Source organism: Heterocephalus glaber, unplaced genomic scaffold (assembly GCF_053883595.1).
Source record: "Heterocephalus glaber isolate CG9 unplaced genomic scaffold, H.glaber_assembly_v1.0 deba00000768, whole genome shotgun sequence".
In the NCBI taxonomy this organism is placed as follows: domain Eukaryota; kingdom Metazoa; phylum Chordata; class Mammalia; order Rodentia; family Bathyergidae; genus Heterocephalus; species Heterocephalus glaber.
This window is the reverse complement of record NW_028258162.1, coordinates 11,254,138-11,274,908: the sequence shown is the minus strand read 5'-3', so window position 1 is coordinate 11,274,908 and position 20,771 is coordinate 11,254,138. Positions and strand designations below refer to the sequence as shown.

Genomic DNA, 20,771 nt, shown 5'->3' with positions numbered 1-20,771 from the left:
AATTAAACAAAATTCTCTTAACATAGATTTTAAAAGAAAAAGGACAATTCAAAATTATTATCAATGAACAATAGTAAAAAGACAACATATCAAACTTAGGGGTTATAGCAAATCCAGTGACTAGTGGAAATTAATAATTGCAACTATTAATTATATTTAGATCCTCATTTACACTTTCAGTTTCTCATACCAGAGAGACAATTTGGTATTTAAACATGGGTCCTATTTATTTCACTTAAGAGTATGGCCTCAATTTGCATCCATTTAGCTATAAATGCCTCTAGTTTATCATTCTTCATGGATGAGTTGTACTCCATTTTATAAAAAAATGGAAGCAAAGGTTCAAAGGTAGTGGGGGGTGGGAGAAAGAAAAGAAGAGAAAAAAATACAAGAAAAGAAGGAAAAAATTGAAATAAAGCTTTTTGAAATGGCTTGGGGGTGGAAGGAAGGGAAGGGGAATGGGAAAAAACAAGAACTAAGATATATTATGTACAGGTACAAATTCCCAATGATGCATGTGATCATAATGTGTACCTAAAATGTACCAATAAAGTTAATTTAAAAAGAAACAAATTAATAACATAACTTTCCACCACAAGGAAATAAAAAGTAAAAAGCAAACAAAACCCAAAACAAGCTGAAGGAAATAAGTGATGTTAGAAAATAAATGCAATGGAGATTATATTATAGTAGATACAGTCAACAAATTCAACCAAAGTTTTTTTAAAGATCAGCAAATTGACAAACCCTTTGTTAAACCGATTCAAAAGTGGAGAAAATCAGGAAAGGAATTGAAAACATTACTATTGTCTTTACATAAAATAAATACTATGAGAATACTACAAATGGATTTTATGTTACGTGAATTTTACCTCAAAACTCTCATTCTTGACGAAAAAGTTAAACTTTTGCATCTCTCTGAATGCCACAGTCCCTGTTTATTATAGCTACAAGACACTCTGAGCACTGTGATTGTTTTTCCTCTCTTATGATTACACATGTAGAATTCACTAGGCTTAAAATATAAGCTGTGCATTAGTTTTTCTTCAGTGAATGTTGTATCATTCACAAGTGTTCACAGGGCAATCTTAGATTTATAAGAAAAGATGGAGGAAATCTGATAATATATCATGGTTGATTCCCTCAAATACAGATCTATGATTGACCTAAAATCAGACCTACTTAACTCAGCATAAACACCTGTTTTTTCACCACTCCTTTGAAGCTGTTTCAGTTATAACAATAGTGCAAATAAAAGATGTTTAAGAGCAATTCGGTTCTTGTGCTGTAAAGGTGTTAGTTTTGAAAAGTTTGTCATAAAAGATTACAGAGAAACACATTTAAATATAGAAACTATTGGCTCCCCTTCTCTGCTCTCTGGCCTCCAGCTTACCAAAGAAAAATATTTCAAATAATATGTAGATGGTCAATCCTTCTGAAGATGAAGAATAAATCAGATTAGTTAGGAATTATATGATGTTCTTTCCAGACCAATCATGAATTATAGCACCATTTGTTTTGGCCAAGTATCTATTAAAAGAGGTTCTGCCCTTATTGTGGAATTATTTAGGACTGATTGATTGGGACAGATGATTGTAAATTAAATTTTTGTTCCAGGATTGGGTTCTTATACTATTTAATATGATACTTTGGCTTTTAAGAAGATGATTTCAGATGAACTATAAAAAAAGTTATTGCAGATGATTACTTTAATAATATCAGTATTTAAATGGTTGATTTTATTATAACTCCAAAACAGAAGCATCACTAATTGCATGATTTTATAGAAGTGTTAAAAAGAAAATTCCTTAGGCTAACAAAATTTAGTAATTTGTTTGAGAAAAACAATTTAGGAAGCTGGTAGTTCCCAGCATCAAAAGAGGCTCTGAAATCTCAAACCAACAATGTGATCAGAGTATTTATAGGAAAACAGAAGCAAGGCAGAGAAAACAACTTAATTGGCTACAGTCAATTAGCCAGTCAATTGGTGATAGCTTAACTAGTTGTTTGCAGCTTGATTAGTTCATTAGCTTCAGAGACTTCTGCAACCATCCAAGCTCAGTTGGTGTGATTAAACTCTATCTTGGCTTTGTCTACTTGGTCCAGTGCAGATGCTCAAACTACATCCATGGCCTGCTACACAATACTTAACAGTAAGAAAAGTTTAAAATATACTATTTTAAGGTTAGTATTTACATCTTGATCTAGTCTTATTTATAAGCCAAGATTTAGCTGTGCAGTTTGAGAAAAGTCTTTTCCCCTGAAATATAGGTTAATCACACATAAGCATTCTCATGGATAGTATAAGGGAAAGCTTTTTGAATCTTTTCTTTTTAATCAAGATTGTCCATACTGGCATATGGGAGAAATGATAATAGCATAAATTGTTTCCCTTTGTAAGGTCACTTTCAATCTACTTTGTAAGATCTTAAGGCTCTAATTTTCAGGCTCCTTAGCATACATTTATAGAAAATGAGTAGTACCATGTGGGGGACCTTGTCCCCCCCCCCCCGCTAGTACTCTTGAGTGCCTTTTACGGGCATGTCTAAGCCTGCTGCAAGTCTACCTGGCAACAAGGAAGTAGCCCCAGTACCCTCCCCTTGCTCCCTCCCTCTAGTCCTACGGTATATATGCTGTAGCAGCTTCCTCAATAAACGAGACTTGATCAGAAACCTGTCTTGTCTCCATCTCTCGTGTCCCCTGTCCTTTGTCATTCTCACTCCCCCTCTAGGGTCTCCGTTGACTTACCCACGGGCCGGGACAAGTGGCGCCCAGCGTGGGGCCAGAGAACGGGGGATCCAGTGAAGAACGCTGCTCGGGGGCCCAATAAAATAAAATAGAAAAAAGAGGATTGCGTCTGACGTGAACCTGCCGTCTTTCCTGCACCTCGGTGAGTTGAGCAGCGATTATGGGACAGGGCATTAGCCAGCATGAATTATTTGTACAAGGCCTTAAAGAAACTTTACAGGCACGAGGGGTAAAGGTTACAGTCAAACAGTTGTTAAAATTTTTTGATTATATTAGAGATCTCTGCCCTTGGTTTCCTGCCGAGGGTACCATTGACGAGAGGTGATGGAAAAGAGTAGGGGAGGCCCTTAAGGATTATTATGCTACTTGTGGACCAGGAAGGGTCCCGATCACTGCATTTTCTTATTGGAATCTTATTAATGACATTATCTCTCAGAAAACCAAAGATCCGGTGGTGGCTCAAGCCATCCAGGTCGGGGAGATAGCTCTCCGAGCGGAGGAAGGGTTGATCACTCTCCCTCGGAGTGAGGAGTTTGTAAATACCCTGCGGGACGCCAAGATGGAGCCGAGGCCCGAGCCCCTGCGGGACGAGACTCCTTCAAAGGATGAAGGAGAAGACTTGATGTCTTTTGATAGCGACGATGACTCAGACAAGAAAAAACAAAATGTTATTGATGAGGGTTTACAGGCGGGCTCTGCCTCTTCCAAGCCTTTTAAAGAAAAGCTTCGGCACTCCTCAGCTTCCGCCTCCGCTCTTTCAGCCCCTGCCTCTGACCCCGCCCCGCCTGTTAAGGAGGAACCGGCCTTGTACCCTTCCCTCCGCCGCCTCAGATACCCCCCCTTGCCACAGGACGATCTGGGGGAGGCTGACTGGGCCAATCTTGAGGAGGAGGCAACCAGATATCATAATCCTGCCTGGTCGCCCGTAGTCCAAGGTCCTCCTCCTTATGTTCCGGTATCCAACACTCCCAATGCGTCCGCTTTGGCATGCCCTGCTGTTGATCCCCACAAGGAACTCCGGGACAAGATAAAATTTCTAAAAGAACAAATAAGATTAGAAAAGGAACATCAAGAACTTATTGCCCAGCTCAAAGGCTTAAGAACAGGCAAAGCCCATGAAAATGTCCGTAGAGAGGACAAATTTAAGCCACGACCCCCCATTAGAGGGGCGGCCCCTAGGGTGCCATCCGGGTCGGGAGTATCCTTAAAACTTGAAAATGCGGAAGCCTTTCCCGTAACTGAAACTACTGACACACAGGGACAGGCGTGGAGACACCACAGTGGTTTCGATGTTAAGGTCATTAAAAAATTTAAAATGGCCGCAGCTCAATAAGGGGCCACTGCACCTTACACAATGGCCATTTTAGAATCAGTGGCAGAAAATTGGCTCACCCCAATCGATTGGCTTATGCAGACTACCGGCTCCTGGCCAGTTGCTCTCGCTTCTTATACAGGCTTAATAGACAATCACTATCCTCCAAACAAACTTATTGACTTTGCCAATAGACATGAGTTCATTTTCCCAAAAGTCACTTCCTGTTCTCCTCTAACAGAAGCCCTATTAGTCTTTACAGATGGTTCTTCTACTGGGATAGCTGCCTATGTGTGGGACAATGACATTGTCCACTTCCAAACCAGCTGTTCTCCAGCCCAAATAACCGAGCTACATACAGTCATAGCAGTCTTTTCTGCATTCCCTGAACAAGCCTTTAATCTCTTTATTGACAGTGCCTACATTGCCCAATCTGTTCCCCTATTGGAGACATGTGGATTGATAAAACACGCTTCTCAAACTGGTGGTCTTTTTATTCAATTACGAGATCTAATCAGAAAAAGATCCCAGTCTTTTTTATTGGGCACCTTCGTGCCCGCTCTAACCTACCTGGCCCACTTACAGAAGGCAACCGGTTAGCAGATCTGGCCACAAGACCTCAGGCCTTTGCCTACTCACTAAATATTGATGCCTCCATTCAGATTGATCAGGCACAGAAGGCGCACCAGTTACATCACCTTAGTGCCCACACGCTTCGCCTCATGTATAAACTTACTAGAGAACAAGCTAGACAAATTGTCCAAACCTGCCCTACGTGCACCCTCCATCTTCCCACACCTCATCTGGGAGTTAATCCTCGTGGCTTAATTCCAAATGCCCTATGGCAAATGGATGTCACACATTACCCTGAATTTGGAAATCTTAAATATATACATGTCAACATTGATACATATAGTGGATTTGTATTTGCCACCCTACAATCCAGGGAGGCTACTAAACATGTAATTGCCCACCTTCTAGTTGCCTTCTCAGTACTTGGATGTCCACAGCAAATTAAGACAGACAATGGTCCAGGCTATACCAGTTCTGGCTTCTCAAAGTTTTGCAAACAATTAGAAATAACACACATAACGGGAATCCCATATAATCCACAGGGACAAGGCATTATAAAAAGAGCCAACCTCACACTCAAAATTACATTAGATAAAATAAAAAGAGGGGAATTGTACCCTATCAAGGGGTCACCTAGAAACCTGATATCACATGCACTATTTATTCTTAACTTCTTAAATTTGGATGCCAAAGGATTATCTGCAGCCAACCATTTCTGGCAACCAGAGACGCAAAAACAATTTGCCTCTGTGATGTGGAGAGACCCCCTGGACCACTCATGGCATGGGCCTGACCCCGTACTCATCTGGGGCCGAGGGTCAGTCTGTGTTTACTCCAAGGAAATGAAGTCAGCCAGGTGGCTTCCAGAACGCTTAGTAAAACAAGTTGATAAGCGTGTTGATGATGCCGATGACCTAACATTGTCCAATTTCAACCAGTTAACAATGGCGCCTACAATTATAATCTAATAATCATAAAGAGAATAGTATAATTCAATTTGGCCAGTTATATTTGAGTGCACCCTAATTTTATACACTGTCTCATATGTTTGTCTATTGTCTGTTGTTTGTGTTCATACAGTTGAGCTCAATATGTTCCTTCCTTTTCAAAGGATATTTGCCTATTGTTAAATTGACTTATAGATAAATATTATTAAATTAAAGACATGTTTTCCTTCCCAGGTTGTTAATTGATCAAAGTACCACTGAAATTTATTTTATGAAAGTGACGTGTATTGTCACCCACATGCAACAATCAAATTGCAATTAACAGTTATAAAATAAAAAGATATATATTCTTAATTGTTTGTCAAAACGATTATAGATGGGGACTCCCTTTGATGAATATAGAAGTGGCCACCCAGAAAATGATTATTCTGGTCTTAATTCATTAAAAGGACCCCCTAGTAAATTTTATATTATAATCTTATGGGAGACACATCACAACGAATATTATCTAAATATGTTATAAATTGATTACATTGGTTATTCTTGATATTTAAGCACTGATTATGTTGTTACAAAATATTTACATTGGTTAAGTTCTAAATATGTTATTGTAATATGCTCACATTGGTTATCTTCAAAAACTTAATCAGGTTAGCCTAACTCTCTTATCTACAGCCCAGCCTTGCTTACATTGCAGGACAAAATTTTGCTTACAGGTTAAAAAGATGACATCCCTGAATCTGTTGCATGGTCTGTTGCTGTTCCTGGCACCGCTAACAAAAAGCGGATTTCAACCAGTTAACAAAGAACAACTGCTCATTGCCCTGTATGGTAACCCCTGTGACTGTGCTGGGGGTTCTGGCGGGGCTGCATCCACAAGTTACACTCGTAGTACTGATTACGGCGACAAGATTGCCTACTTAGTTTATGAGGCCGCGCTAGCGGAAGGATATAACCAGAAATGGGATTGCGTCCCTAAGCCTAAAGTCATACCAACAGTCAATGGCGAACCAGGGCCATGCCCTGCCAATTGTGCCAAGGCCACAGAGATGCATTCTACCTGTTACACTGAAGCCCAACAATGTACACATTCCGATAGAAAAATATATCTAACTGCTGTTCTACAAAAAACTTACAGGGGCTCTGTCAGAGGTGACTGGGACTTTTCCAGCCCCACTGGATATCCTAAATTTGGCCAACCCTCCTGCAACGGCAGTCCCGGCAAAGATGTCTGCTGGCCGCCACAGGCCCCAATTCATGTATCTGATGGTGGCGGACCTTCAGATCAGCTCAGGGAAGAGCGAATACAAAACAACTCGAGACTATCATCCAAGAGATGTACCCCTCCCTAAATTATCATCCACTGGCCCTTCCTAAACCTAGAGGCTCAGACCCTGACGCCCAAACCCTGAGTGTCCTAGAGGCCACTTATCATTTGATCAATACATCTAACCCAGCCTTTGCTGCACATTGTTGGCTATGCTTGACCCTTGGCACACCCCTGCCCCTCGCCTTGCCAGTTGTCGACCAAACTGACTATGCCAACAGTTCTAGTTACAATTGCAGTTTTTCTCTGCCCTTCAGGGTCCAGCCAGTACAGTTCAATGCCTCAGTTTGTTATCTAAATTCAGGCCACAACAATAGCTTCGATATACGTGTTGGAGTCCAAAATTTCTCTCTCTGCTCGGTAGTGCTTAATGGCCCTGCCGCCATTTGCCCTGCCCCGGGTCACATGCTCGTCTGTGGAGGGAGCTTGGCATTCACCTCCCTCCCCACTAATTGGACTGGGCTGTGCGTGGTGGCGACTGTCCTCCCGGACATCTCCCTTATTCCTGGAGATGAGCCAGTGCCCTTGCCCAGCTTTGACTATATCGCTGGGCGACATAAAAGGGCCGTCTCACTGGTCCCCTTGCTCGTGGGGCTAGGGGTGTCCGGTGCCCTTGCCATTGGCTCTGCTGGCGTCGGGGTGGTGTTACACTCCTATGCCAAATTATCCAACCAGTTGATTAATGATGTTCAAGCTCTCTCCAACACTCTTACAGATATACAAGATCAGATCGATTCTCTGGCTGAGGTGGTCCTTCAAAATAGAAGGGGCCTGGACCTCCTCACGGTGAAACAAGGAGGGATTTGCATAGCCCTAAATGAACATTGTTGTTTCTATGCCAATAAATCTGAGATCGTCAGGGGAAAAATTCGCGAACTTCAGGAAGATCTAAACAGACGACAACAAGAATTCTCCCAAAATCCCCTCTGAACTGGCCTCAATGGTTTCCTCCCTTATCTCCTCCCTTTGCTGGGACCCTTATTGGGTTTACTTCTGCTCATTTCCTTGGGGCCCATAATATACAACAAAATCATGGCCTTCCTTAGAGCCCGGGTAGAGACAATAAAAACAGCACCCATACAGGTCTACTATCATAGATTGACAATGGCTGACCAGGACGAATGCCAGACTGTTGATTAGGTCCTTGCCGTGACGAAGTGTTCTTGCCCCACCTGGTGAGTGGGCTGGCAAGCCAATGACAGGCAACTGAGCAAGCGTGCCATGCAATGAGAGAGCCCTCGTGTGCCGCCTAAGACAGGTGCCAGAGCCTTGATTCTCTGGTTAACCGATGACGGGTAAGGTGCACGGTGCAGACACGTATGTCGCTCTGACCCAAGACAGGCTCAGCCCCCGCAGGCTTGGCTCTCCTGACGCCTTTCTAAAATTATAATTTTAAAGGGAGGACCTGTGGGGGGCCTTGTCCCCCCCCCCCCGCTAGTACTCTTGAGTGCCTTTTACGGGCATGTCTAAGCCTGCTGCAAGTCTACCTGGCAACAAGGAAGTAGCCCCAGTACCCTCCCCTTGCTCCCTCCCTCTAGCCCTATGGTATATATGCTGTAGCAGCTTCCGCAATAAACGAGACTTGATCAGAAACCTGTCTTGTCTCCATCTCTCGTGTCCCCTGTCCTTTGTCATTCTCACTCCCCCTCTAGGGTCTCCGTTGACTTACCCGCTGGCCGGGACAGTACCAGACCACATACAGGGCACCACAAAATGATGATAGACTTATTTGCAAATATGCTCTTATTATTTAACATGTTATCATTTGTTTTTAAAAAAGAAAAATCCCAACTGTATTCTCAAAGAATAGTTGCACATTAATATTTTTTACATATTTTAGGTGTTAGCCCCACAAAAAAGAAAAGTTAAAAATATTTTTAGAACTGTAAAGTATCCCTTGCATTAATTTTAAATTTAACACACAGAAAAATACATAAAATGTATTAGCTAGCAAAAGGAAGCTATCATCACAGAAATAACTCAGGAGATAACTATTGTTGAATTTGATAATATTTTAGCAGTTTTCATTGGTATTATTGATGTCATTTTCAATGAAACTTTCAGAAATTAATTATAAAGTGCTGCTGTGGTTGCTCTTTGGTTATTGTGGCATTTAATTATTTATATTTTGTCTTACCACTAGGTTAAAAAATAGTTGAATTAAACTTTTTTTCAAATTCCAAAGTGCCTACCATGACATTGCCTTGCCTGTGCTGGAACATAAATGTTATACACTGCAACAAAGATCTACTTTTACAGGAAAAGTGATTATTTCATTAAAACTATAACAGACTGGTAAGAAAAAAAATAAAACCATAAACAAATACAGAGAAAGAAATGGAAACCATCTAAACTTGCACTAGTTATACATAAACACTATTAGTATTTATGTAAATTTTATTCTCTAGTAGTTTTGTATACATACATAAAATTTTTGTAGTATTAGGGTTATAGTGCATATTTATATTTTGCTTTGTTTCATGTATGACACTCTGAGCATTGTAGTACAACATTCCGTATTTTGTGAATAGCATCATCTTTGACAGCCCACAGCCATTTAATCAAATCATTTTTATTTTCAGTCACACTCTAATGAATGTTGTGCAGATAAATCTTCATGTGTACCCTTAGTTTTTCTTTGTTTTTCAGAAAGTAAAATAACTCAATTTTTAAAAAGCTTTTAATACATATTACTAGGTATAGATAAGTTAATGGTTAAAATTCTCTCTAGGATAGTGTATCTTAACCTCGCTTGGTACTTACTATTGCTAATAATTATAATTTTTTAAGAAAACACCATTTCCTACTGAAATTCATGAAAAACTGCACCATAGTGTATTTTCTCTGCTCTAATTACTAGTTTCATTGAATATCTTTTTGTGTGTACACATCATTTTTATATTCTCTTTGAACACCTCTATTTAATTCTCATTTTAAAAAATTGGTTACTTGTCCTTTAGTTCTTGAATTATAATTATGTAGTCTAGTTACTACACCATTAGATATACAATTTGCAAATTCTCTGGGTTTTCATTTGACTTTCTTGATAGTGTCCTTTGATACACTAAATTTTGAAGTCCAAGCCCAATTTCTCTTTTATCACTAGTGCTTTTTTGCTATAACCCCAAAGTTTTAAATATTTATACTTATATTTCCTTCTTCTAAGACTTTTATGGTTTTAGCTCTTACATTTAGGTTTTTGATCCCTTTGGAATTAATTATTCATATATTGTATAAGGTACAGGTCCAACTTCATTATTTTTTCTAGGGTTATACTGCTCCCCTCAAATATGTATTTGTATGTATGTATATATATATGTGTATATATATATACACATATATATATACATATATATTTATTTATTTTTTCCTCCCAAATGTTTCATTGAAAAGACTATTTTTCCTTATTAAGAAAAATGAAAACATAAATTGACCAAGGACATAATGGATTTAGTTCTTAATTCTCAATCCTAGTTAATGATATACAGGTATCTTTTTATTCCAGTACTATACACTCTTACTTGCTATAGCTTTTTGAAACCAAGAACTGTGACGTCTCCAACCTTGTTCTTGTTCAAGATTGTTTTGGTTATTCTTTGAGCTTTATATCCACATATAAATTTTAGGATCAGACTGTCAATTTCTACCAAAAAAGGGGGCATAATTTGGGATTTTTGACAGGAATTGGATTGAATCAATTTGAGCAGTACTGCAGTTCTAAGCACGCCAAGTCTCTAAAACCACTAACATAGATGTCTTTCCATTTATTTAGGTCTTAATTTCTTTTAGCAATGTTTTATATTTTTTAGTATACATATATTGCACTTTTGTTATTAAATTTGTTTCTAGAAATTTATTTTATATTATTCTAAACCAAAATTTTTCTTGAATTTTAGTTTTATTTTGTTTATTGCTAGTGTGTGAAAACACAGTTAACTTTTATATATTAGTCTTGTCTCCCATAATATGGATTAAAGTTATTTATTAGTTGTAATAATTTTTCAGTGAACTTTCTAGGATTTTCTCTATGAATATCATGCCATCTACACATAGAGATAGTTTCACTTCTTCCTTTCATCTGTCTAGCTGTTATTCCTATCTGTGGCCTAGCTGCACAAGCAAGAAAATTCAAGAGATTTCTGAACAGAAATGGAAATAACTGATAGGTGTGCCTTCTTAGTGGTTTAAGGTGGTTTACCTTCAGTATCAATTGTGGTTGGATTGTTTGTTTGTCTTGTAAATGGCTTTCATGAGGTTGTGGAAGTTCTCTTGTATTCCTAGATTTCATCATGAGAGTATGTTGGATTCTATCAAATGTTGAGATGACTAGGTAGATTTTTGTCTTTTATTACATTAATATGTTCTCTTACACTGATATTTTGCATGTTGAATCACTTTTGCATTCCCAAGCTAAATCCAACTTAATCATGATGTATGCTCCTTTTTGGAGATTGCTGATTTGTTAATATTTTATTGATTTTTTTCTGTCTGTATTCATAAAGGACACTGTTTTGTAGCTTTTTTTGGTGATATGTTTATCTGGTTTGTAAGTAGGATAATATGTTCTCTTATAATAAGCTGGGAAGTTGTTATGGTTTAGATCTACAATGTCCCCCTAAAGTCTTATGTGTTAGGAGGTGAGGGACAGTTGGAGGTGGCTGGCTGGGGACATGCCCTGGAAGAGTGTATTTTTGTCCCCAGTTCCTCACCTCTTTTTCTGCTTCCTGACTGCAAGGGATTGGCAGTTTTCCTCCACTGGAAGCCGCTGGAAACTGTAAGCCAAGTAAACATCTTCTTTACATCGTGGGTGTCAGGTATTGTATCTCATTGACAAGAAAGTTGACTAATATAGAAAACTAGTACTTGAAGTGGGGTTGTTGCTGTGACTGTATCTGAACTGAGGCCTTTGAAACTGGTCTGTGGGAAGTTTGTAAAGTCCTGGGGATATGGGCTAGAGAAGAACAGAATGCTTTAAGAAGAACATGATTGTTTGCAGGGACTATAATATTGATTATGCTCAAAGCAGGCTGTGAAGAGCTAACCCCAAAATTGGCTTGTTTATAGAAGTGAGTCAGGCCCAAGGTCAGAGTAACTCACACCCAAATTCCATTCCCACAACTAAAACTTTCTGACTAGAAGGACAATGTTCTAATTATAACCATATATTTTGCCAGTTCTGTTCCTAATTTGAGAATTCTTTGTTTTTTTCCTTTACAAGCCTTGCCTGCATTAGTTTCCATAGAAACTGTAGGACTGCACTGATAGGTCTCCCACTACCTCAGCAGCTATTATGTATAGTAGCTGCCCTCTTCCTTGGTGCCTTGCCCCCTCCCAAGTGTGACGTCATGCCAAGATGGTTGATCCCACCAAAGAACAAACTTTTCTTCCCAGAATGCCCCTGTTCCCGTCTAGAGAGTAACCTAATACTCGCTCGCCACCTACCAACTAGTGACATCACCGGCTCCTCCATTCCCTAGTCACTAACTCACTCAACCCTGCCACAGCCCCTACAAACCCCACCCCAGTCTCTATAAAAGACTCTCCCTGCCCCGGCCATATTGCCTTTGCCTCTCCTTTGTTCAGAGACAGCCCAGCAGATCTGTTCCCCTAACAAAGGCTTGTTATGGCCTGGTCTGGTCTTGGTTTTCAGCCTTTTTACCTGACATGCACATCTTCACACGTAGTCCTGTCCTTGAATGTAACTCACCTTTACCCCAGCTGATTACTAATAAAAATGAGTGGCTCAGCCTAACCAATGCCTTTGCTGAATGAGCAGCATTGGTCATCCTGGCTCCACAGTTTCTCTTTTTTGTTCTGTCTTTTAGTTTTTTCTCAGCCTTGCAATATAGCACTGTGGGACCACATAACTCTGTAATCATAAAAGCTCCCCCAGCCCCAACATAGTGACTGATTGTGAGTTAATGGTTTAAATGTGCTTGTTAGTTCCAGGACACTAGATAAAATCTGTAACAAACATAGTTCCTAAGTGAATTACCCAACTCCTTGTTTGTCCGAAACTGATGTTCCGGACACAGCTATCTATAAGACAATCTGCAAACATCTTTTGACCATCAACATTTTTTTCTCTTTTCTGTAAGTTCTGCTTGCTAACTTTCCCTACAACCCCCTATAAAAACAACCTCAGACTCTGATCCAGTTGCCTCTCTAAGCTACTTTGCTTTGGGAGTGCCATCTGGCCAGACTAATAAAGGTCTGTTTTACTTTCCAACTTGTCTGGTGTGTTCCTTCCTGGGTGTTCTTCACTGCAGTCAGCTCCTCAGAGCATTTGGTAAGACCCTCGGTCTTACATTTTGGAGGCCCCAGCAAGATCCCCGAGTAGGAACCCCAATTCAGCCGAGACTCTGTGGCGGGATCCAGCAGGAGGCTCTTGGGCACAGACCTCAGAAAACCTCCGGAGGTAAGCTCTTTGCAGGTTGCAACCGTTTGTTAAGTCAGGAGTAAGGTGGCTGACGGGCCGGTAAGCCTCCCCTGATCCCAAGTTTCCTGACGAGGAACAAGGGGAGATTTAGTTTCATTTCTGTTGTGGCACCTGTTCGTCTTGTCATTCGTACGTTAGTGTCCTGTCTGTTGTGTGTTTAATTTTATATTTCTTTCCAAACCATCAAGGGCAGAGATGGGAGGATCCTGCTCCAAAAATACCCCATTGGATTGTTTTCTCACTAATTTTAAATTGGCTTTTTCCCCCGAATAGGAGGACGAATATGGGGTTAAAGTCTCTCATGGAAAACTTTGCTCCCTGTGTCAATTGGAATGGCCAGCCTTTGGAGTTGGATGGCCAGCCAAGGGCTCCTTTGAGCCAAGCCTCTGTCGGGCTGTATGGGGAAAAGTCACTGGTCACCCCAGCCACCCTGATCAGTTTCCTTGTATAAATATCTGGGTCCAGGCTTGTGAAGAGCCTCCGGCTTGGGTGCAGCATTGTTCCCTGCAAACAGACACTCGCGTTCTGGTTATTGCACCAAGGGGACCCCGAGAGGTCAAAACCCGGGCTCCCAAGCCGGTGCTCTCACAAGATACTGATCCCTTAGACCCCTTCCACCCTATGTGGATCCATCCACCTTCTCTGATAAAACCAGCCCCAGATCTCGAAACCCTTTCTACCCTCCTCTTCCTGAAGAGGAAAAATCTCCGGATTCTGTAACCTCTCCCTCCCCCATGCAGACAGGGGCTGCTTGTGGTCCCAGCAAAGCTCCCTCTGAGGGGACTGGTTCAGTTCCTCTTTTGCCTCTTCGGGAAACAGAGCAGGGTCACTATGTCTATATCCCTTTTTCTACCAGCGACTTACACAATTGGAAACATCAAAATCCCCTTTTCCGAAAAACCCCAGGCTTTGATCTTCCTCCTAGAAGCTGTTTTTCATACCCATGATCCTACCTGGGATGACTGTCAACAACTCCTCCAAGCCCTTTTTACCTCCCATGAAAGAGAAAGAATTCAAGGGCAAGCCATAAAATCAGTATTGGGAGGAACAGAGGACCCACTCGATGAGCAACAATGAGCCCATATCGAGGCGCAACCTCCATCCACCCATCCCCAGTGGCAAGTTAATTCCTTGGGTGGGAGAGAAGCTCTCCAAAACTACCATCAGCATCTCCTAGCTGGCTTGAGGGGAGCCGCTTGGAAGCCTACCAATTAGAGCAACGTAAGCGAGGTCCTCCAAGGACCTGAGGAATCCCCTTCTGCCTTTCTGGAGCATCTGTTGGAAGCATACCATATGTATACTCCAATTGACCCAGAGGCCCCTGCAAACCAACAGGCAATTAATTTGGCTTTTGTCACTCAGTCGGCCCCAGATATTAGGAAGAAATTGCAGCACATGGAAGGATTTGAGGGGGAAAATAGGGAAAAACTGATGAGTGTAGCTATGAAGGTGTTTAATAACAGAGATCCTTTAGATGACAAAATGGCTAAAAAGATAGGAAAAGCAACTGTTGCAGCCTTAGCAGATGGAGGTTTTGTCCAAAAGGAATGAAAAGAGAATAGAAAAGAAGATAAAAGTAAAGTACGGCCCCTGTTAGAAAAGGATCAATGCGCATATTGCAAAGAGAAGGGCCATTTTAAAAGGGATTGTGAAAAGTTGGAAAGAGAGAGAAAAAGGCTAGGAGAGAAAGAGATGGGCTTCTTCTAGTAGATGAAAAAGATTGACGAGGCCTAGGCTCATGGCTGTTTAACCCTAATGAGCCTATGGTGACTTTAGGAATAGGGGGAACAGATGTCCAATTCCTTGTGGACACTGGTGTGGACCACTCTGTCCTGAAGACCTCCCTTGGAACCCTTTCTTCCCTAAAGTCCTCCATTACTGAAGCCACAGGAAAGTCGGCCTCTTATCCTTGGACCACAAAACGAACTGTAAATCTGGGAAGAGGCACCGTCACTCATTCCTTCTTAGTTATCCCTGAGTGCCCATACCTATTGCTGGGAAGAGATTTGCTATGGAAATTGGGGGCTGTTATTTCCTTTGAGCCTGAAGGAGGGACTTTCAAACTCAAGCCACCCTCTGCCATTATGGTAACGGTTCCCCTTGAAGATGAATTTAAGCTGCTAAAAGAGGGCACAGAACCCCCCAAGCAGAAATGGGACTACCTTCAGAAAAAGTTTCCCCGGGTGTGGGCTGAGACCAACCCACCTGGACTGGCCAAACACCATGCCCCAGTGGTGGTTCAATTGTTGGCCTCTGCCACCCCCACCCATGTGTGGCAGTACCCCCTCCGGCTGGACGCCAAGGTAGGGATCTCCAAGCACATCCACCAACTCCAGGAAGCCGGCATCTTGGTCCCTTGCCAGTCAGCCTGGAATACACCCCTGCTTCCTGTGAGGAAGCCTGGCACCTCAGACTTCAGACCAGTACAGGATTTGTGGGAGGTAAACAGCCGGGTGGAGACCGTCCACCCAATGGTACTGAATCCCTATACTCTGTTGAGTCTCATCCCTCCTGCTCATGTGTGGTACTCAGTATTAGACCTCAAAGATGCATTTTTCAGCCTGTCTCTAGCACCAGTGTGCCAGCCCCTCTTTGCCTTTGAATGGACTGACCCAGACACCAGGACTACCAGACAGTTGACATGGACCCGGCTGCTGCAGGGATTCAAAAACTCCCCCACTCTGTTCGGGGAAGCTCTCAGCAAAGATTTACAAGAGGTAAGGAGAGTGTTTTCCCAAGTGACTATTCTTCAGTATGTAGATGACCTCCTGGTGGTGACTTTGACTGATGAAGAGTGTCTTGCAGCCACTGAGGGCCTCCTGGAAGTCCTCCAAGACCTGGGATATCGGGTGTCTTGGAAGAAAGCTCAGCTCTGTCAGACCAAGGTAACCTACTTGGGCTATATTCTTGAGAAGGGAAAGAGGAGGCTGGCAGAATCAAGGGTATCTGCAATTCTCCAGATTCTGGAGCCGAGCTCAAAGAAACAGGTGTGGGAATTCCTAGGGGCAGTTGGGTATTGCAGAATTTGGATTCCTGGCTTCACTGAGATTGCCAAACCCCTGCACAAAGCCACTGGGGGAGGAAATATGCCCCTCAAATGGACTGAGGCTTGCCAGCAGGCATTTCAAATCACTTAAGACTGTGCTTGCATTGGCACCAGCCCTGGAATTGCCAGACTTAAACAAGCCCTTCACCCTGTATGTGGCAAAGAAAAATGGGGTAGCCAAGGGAGTGATTACTCAGCTTTTGGGGCCATGGAAGCGGCCCGTGGCATACCTTTCGAAGAAGCTTGACCCAGTGGCCCGAGGGTGGCCTACTTGTCTGAGGACAGTAGTAGCAGTAGCTGCTTTAACCCAAGAGGCTGACAAATTGACCTTTGGACAGGATTTGACTTTGATCACTCCCCATGCCATTGAACCCTTGTTAAATAGCTCACCTAACAAATGGCTGTCTAATGCCAGACTGTTACAATATCAAGGACTCTTGTTAGAACAGCCATGCATTAGGTTTGCCACCACCGCTAGCCTCAATCCGGCTACTCTACTCCCGGAATCTGACGAAAAAATGCCCATCCATGCTTGCCTCGAGACTCTCAAAAACTTGAGGGGAGGGCATCTGGATTTGATGGACCAGGCCCTCCCCCGCACAGAGACAACGTTCTACACTGATGGGTGCAGTTTTGTGAGTGATAGCGTACAGTATGCTGGGGTGGTGGTGGTCAACCAGGACCAACAGGTGGAATGGGAGCAGGGGCTACCTCAAGGGACATCAGCACAGAGGGCTGAGCTGATTACTTTGACTAAGGCTCTGGAACTGGGGAAAGGAAAAAGGATAAATATATTCACTGATAGCCATTATGCTTTTGCCACCGCCCATGTGCACAGGGAGATTTATCAGAATAGAGGGCTGCTGACCTCTAAAGAAAAAGAAATTAAAAACAAGCTTTCCCACCTTCGACTCCTTAAATCCTTAAAAGCAGTCCATCAGCATCAGTCAGAGCTACATGATAAATTACGGAAGACTATGCCTGGTCCCAATGAAAAACCTTTGCAACCTTTACCCTATAAGTCGGAGATTTGGTTTTATTCACAGGTTTGAGTCCAAGGCCCTAGAACCACGTTGGAAGGGACCGGTTCCTGTTGTCCTGTCAACTCCCTTGACAGTGAAGGTAGCTGGGCATTCTGCCTGGATACATCACAACCATCTGAAGGCAGGACCCCTTGCAGATGTCACAAAGGACAAATGGAAGGTTATCAGCCAACCAGGCAACTGAAAGCTGAGACTGGGGCGGGTTGGAGATATTTCTCATTCATGATAATATTCTCTGGGACACTGGAGGTACTGCCCCCAAGAAAATTGGACCACACCGGAAATGTATGGGTTCAATTGGCAAAATCGCTTAATTTGACTGAATTCTGTCTGAATATAGATGTAAATTTCCATTATGTATTAGGAAGCTGTCTCATTCTGGTGTGTACCCCTTTAAATTTAATACAGCCCTATACCTTATTTAAGGATATCCCAGGGAAAAAAAATCTCACTTATAAAGATAGTTACAATTGGGGGCATCCCTCATATCATAAACCTAAAAATGCTATCAAATTATATACACCCAGGATAATTATGTCAAATAATACCCAATGTGCTATGCATGTAAATTGCACAACCAAGTGTCTGAGAATAAAACAATCTGAAGGGATGCCCTGCCATATAAAACAGAAAATTATGTATAACAGTGGCCATATCTCCCTGCCGACAGGATCGTTTTATACTTATGAAGGAATAACTTTCAATTATATTCCAGCCAATTTAACCAAGACCTGTTGCTGCTTGAGTCGTCTAGCTGTAGTTTTACCAGATAGAACTGATTTGATTATGCCAAATAGAACTAAATGTTGGTCACCTTATACTGCGCCAGGATGTGATGATGATGTAGGTCTTTTGACAGATGCTGAAGTGATATCTATGATAGCATCTTTTGTTGCTCTGCCTTCCATAGGAGTCCATGCTGAAAAGGCAGTATGAAAATTAGCATGCAAAGTGGTCAAAGGGTTAAATGCTACCTCATCAGCCTTGGCATTAATTAACCAGGAATTACAAGAACAGAGATAGGCGATCTTAGATAATACAGCAGCTATAGACTATTTGTTGCTCTTTCATCATCAAGGTTGTGAAAGAATAAAAAATATGTGTTGTTTCAATCTGACTGACAATAGTCCAGGAATTAGAGAAAAGATAAAACAGTTGAAAGACTTGGCTAAAAGGGTACATGATGAAAAAGTAGGATGGGACTTGTTCCAGTGGCTAACTAAACGGTTGCCCAACCTACAATGGTTAAAACAACTTTTTCTCATCGTTATAGTTGTGTGCATATGCTTAATTTTGTCGTGCTGCTGTATACACGGATGCCCACATTTATACGTAAGATTACTTAAGTTGTAAAATCAGTGGGGAATGTGGGACCACATAACTCTGTAATCATAAAAGCTCCCCCAGCCCCAACATAGTGACTGATTGTGAGTTAATGGTTAAAATGTCCTTGTTAGTTCTGGGACACTAGATAAAATCTGTAACAAACATAGTTCCTAAGTGAATTACCCAACTCCTTGTTTGTCCGAAACTGATGTTCCGGACACAGCTATCTATAAGACAATCTGCAAACATCTTTTGACCATCAACATTTTTTTCTCTTTTCTGTAAGTTCTGCTTGCTAACTTCCCCTGCAACCCCCTATAAAAACAGCCTCGGACTCTGAGCCAGTTGCCTCTCTAAGCTACTTTGCTTTGGGAGTGCCATCTGGCCAGACTAATAAAGGTCTGTTTTACTTTCCAACTTGTCTGGTGTGTTCCTTCCCGGGTGTTCTTTGCTGCAGTCAGCTCCTCAGAGTATTTGGTAAGGCCCTCGGTCTTACAGCACCAAACAGGAGATCAGAACCCACTGCAGAGGTCTCTGATAACTGGTGATTCTGGTTGGAGTTCAGAAGAGAGGAATGCTGATAGGAATGTGGACAGTAAAGGCCAATTTCAGAAGGCTTCAGTCTGGAACACAGACTCCACTGGTAGGTAGACTAGAGACCATGTATGTTACAATCTGGCAGAAAAATTGTCTATATTTTGCCCATGTTCTGAGACTGCAGGTGATTTAAATGAAGGTCAGTGGACTAATTAATCTGGTGGAAGCAGATTTCAGGGCACCACAAAGTTCAGGCTTTCACATGGATACTACTGCCTAGTTTTGATAGGTCTCCCACCACCTCAGCAGCTATTATGTATAGTAGCTGCCCTCTTCCTATGGTGCCTTGGCCCCCCCGCCCCGTGTGACGTCACACCAAGATGGTTGCTCCCACAAAGGATAAACCCTTCCTTCCAGCATGCCCCTGTTCCTGCCTAGAGAGTAACCTAATACTCGCTCACCTCCTACCAACTAGTGACATCACCGGCTCCTCCATTCCCTAGTCACTAACTCACTCAACCCTGCCACAGCCCCTACAAACCCCACCCCAGTCTCTATAAAAGACTCTCCCTGCTCTGGCAATATTGCTTTTGTCTCTCTCTCCTTTGTTCAGAGACAGCCCGGTAGATCTATTCCTCTAATAAAGGCTTCCTGTGGCCTGGTCTGGTCTTGGTCTTCGGCCCTTTCACCTGACAAGTTTTAGCCAGATCTACAGTAAGAATTGGGAGCAAAGAGTAGATGTGAACTTTTGCAGTTTTATGAGAAAGGAAGCACCTGCAAAATTGAGGACAAGGGGAGCATCTTTGCTGAAGAGATTAGCATTACAAAGAAGCCAAGCACTTTGCAACAGGATAATAAGAATGGTGGCTTGAATGCATCTCAGGAACTGGCCAGGCCCCACCCTTCACTGGCTCAAGTATGCAAAAAGGCAAATGCTGTTGAAAGCCTTTGCTTTGAAAAGAGACCCCAGGACTCCTCCTCCTTTAAACTATGGTATTGTATCTCATAGGAATGAAGGCTGACTAATGTTGAACTACTGACTCATCTACCATTTTTCCAAATGATTTATGAACAACTGGCATTAAATCTTTGGTATAATTAATTAGGGAAGCTAACCAGAATTATCTGGGATTTTTTTTTTATGGGAAGACTTTTGATTACTAATTAAATGTCTTTTCTTATTACAAATCTGTTTAGATTTTCTCTTTCTTCTTGAGTGACTCTCAGTAGCTTGTATCTTTCTAGTGCTAGCTAGAATACTTGTACTTCTAGTAATAAATTCCTTGTTTGTACAACATTTTCTAGACTGGACACAAGTACATATTGCATGAAAAGCAACAGAACTGGCACAAGGTAAGTGAGCTATTTATTGTCACACACGAGAAGGACTGTAGGTATATCCATCCACAAACAAGTCAAGGCCCCTACTCTGGGCCAAAGCAATAGCAGTGATGACTGGAGACAGATGATGGT

General features: G+C 41.9%; 2 protein-coding genes across 2 annotated transcripts in view; one reads left to right on the top strand and one right to left on the bottom strand.

Moving 5' to 3' along the window:
* Nucleotides 1-20,771, bottom strand: part of Gpr158 (G protein-coupled receptor 158) — a 501,792-nt gene that overhangs the window by 51,248 nt on the left and 429,773 nt on the right. The window lies entirely within an intron of this gene.
* On the top strand, nucleotides 2,615-9,551 carry LOC147829093 (syncytin-2-like). The gene is made up of 2 exons (XM_087207148.1): nucleotides 2,615-2,890; nucleotides 6,297-9,551. The coding sequence occupies exon 2, from the start codon at nucleotides 6,917-6,919 to the stop codon at nucleotides 7,835-7,837; it is 921 nt and encodes a 306-aa protein (XP_087063274.1). The 5' UTR covers nucleotides 2,615-2,890; nucleotides 6,297-6,916; the 3' UTR covers nucleotides 7,838-9,551.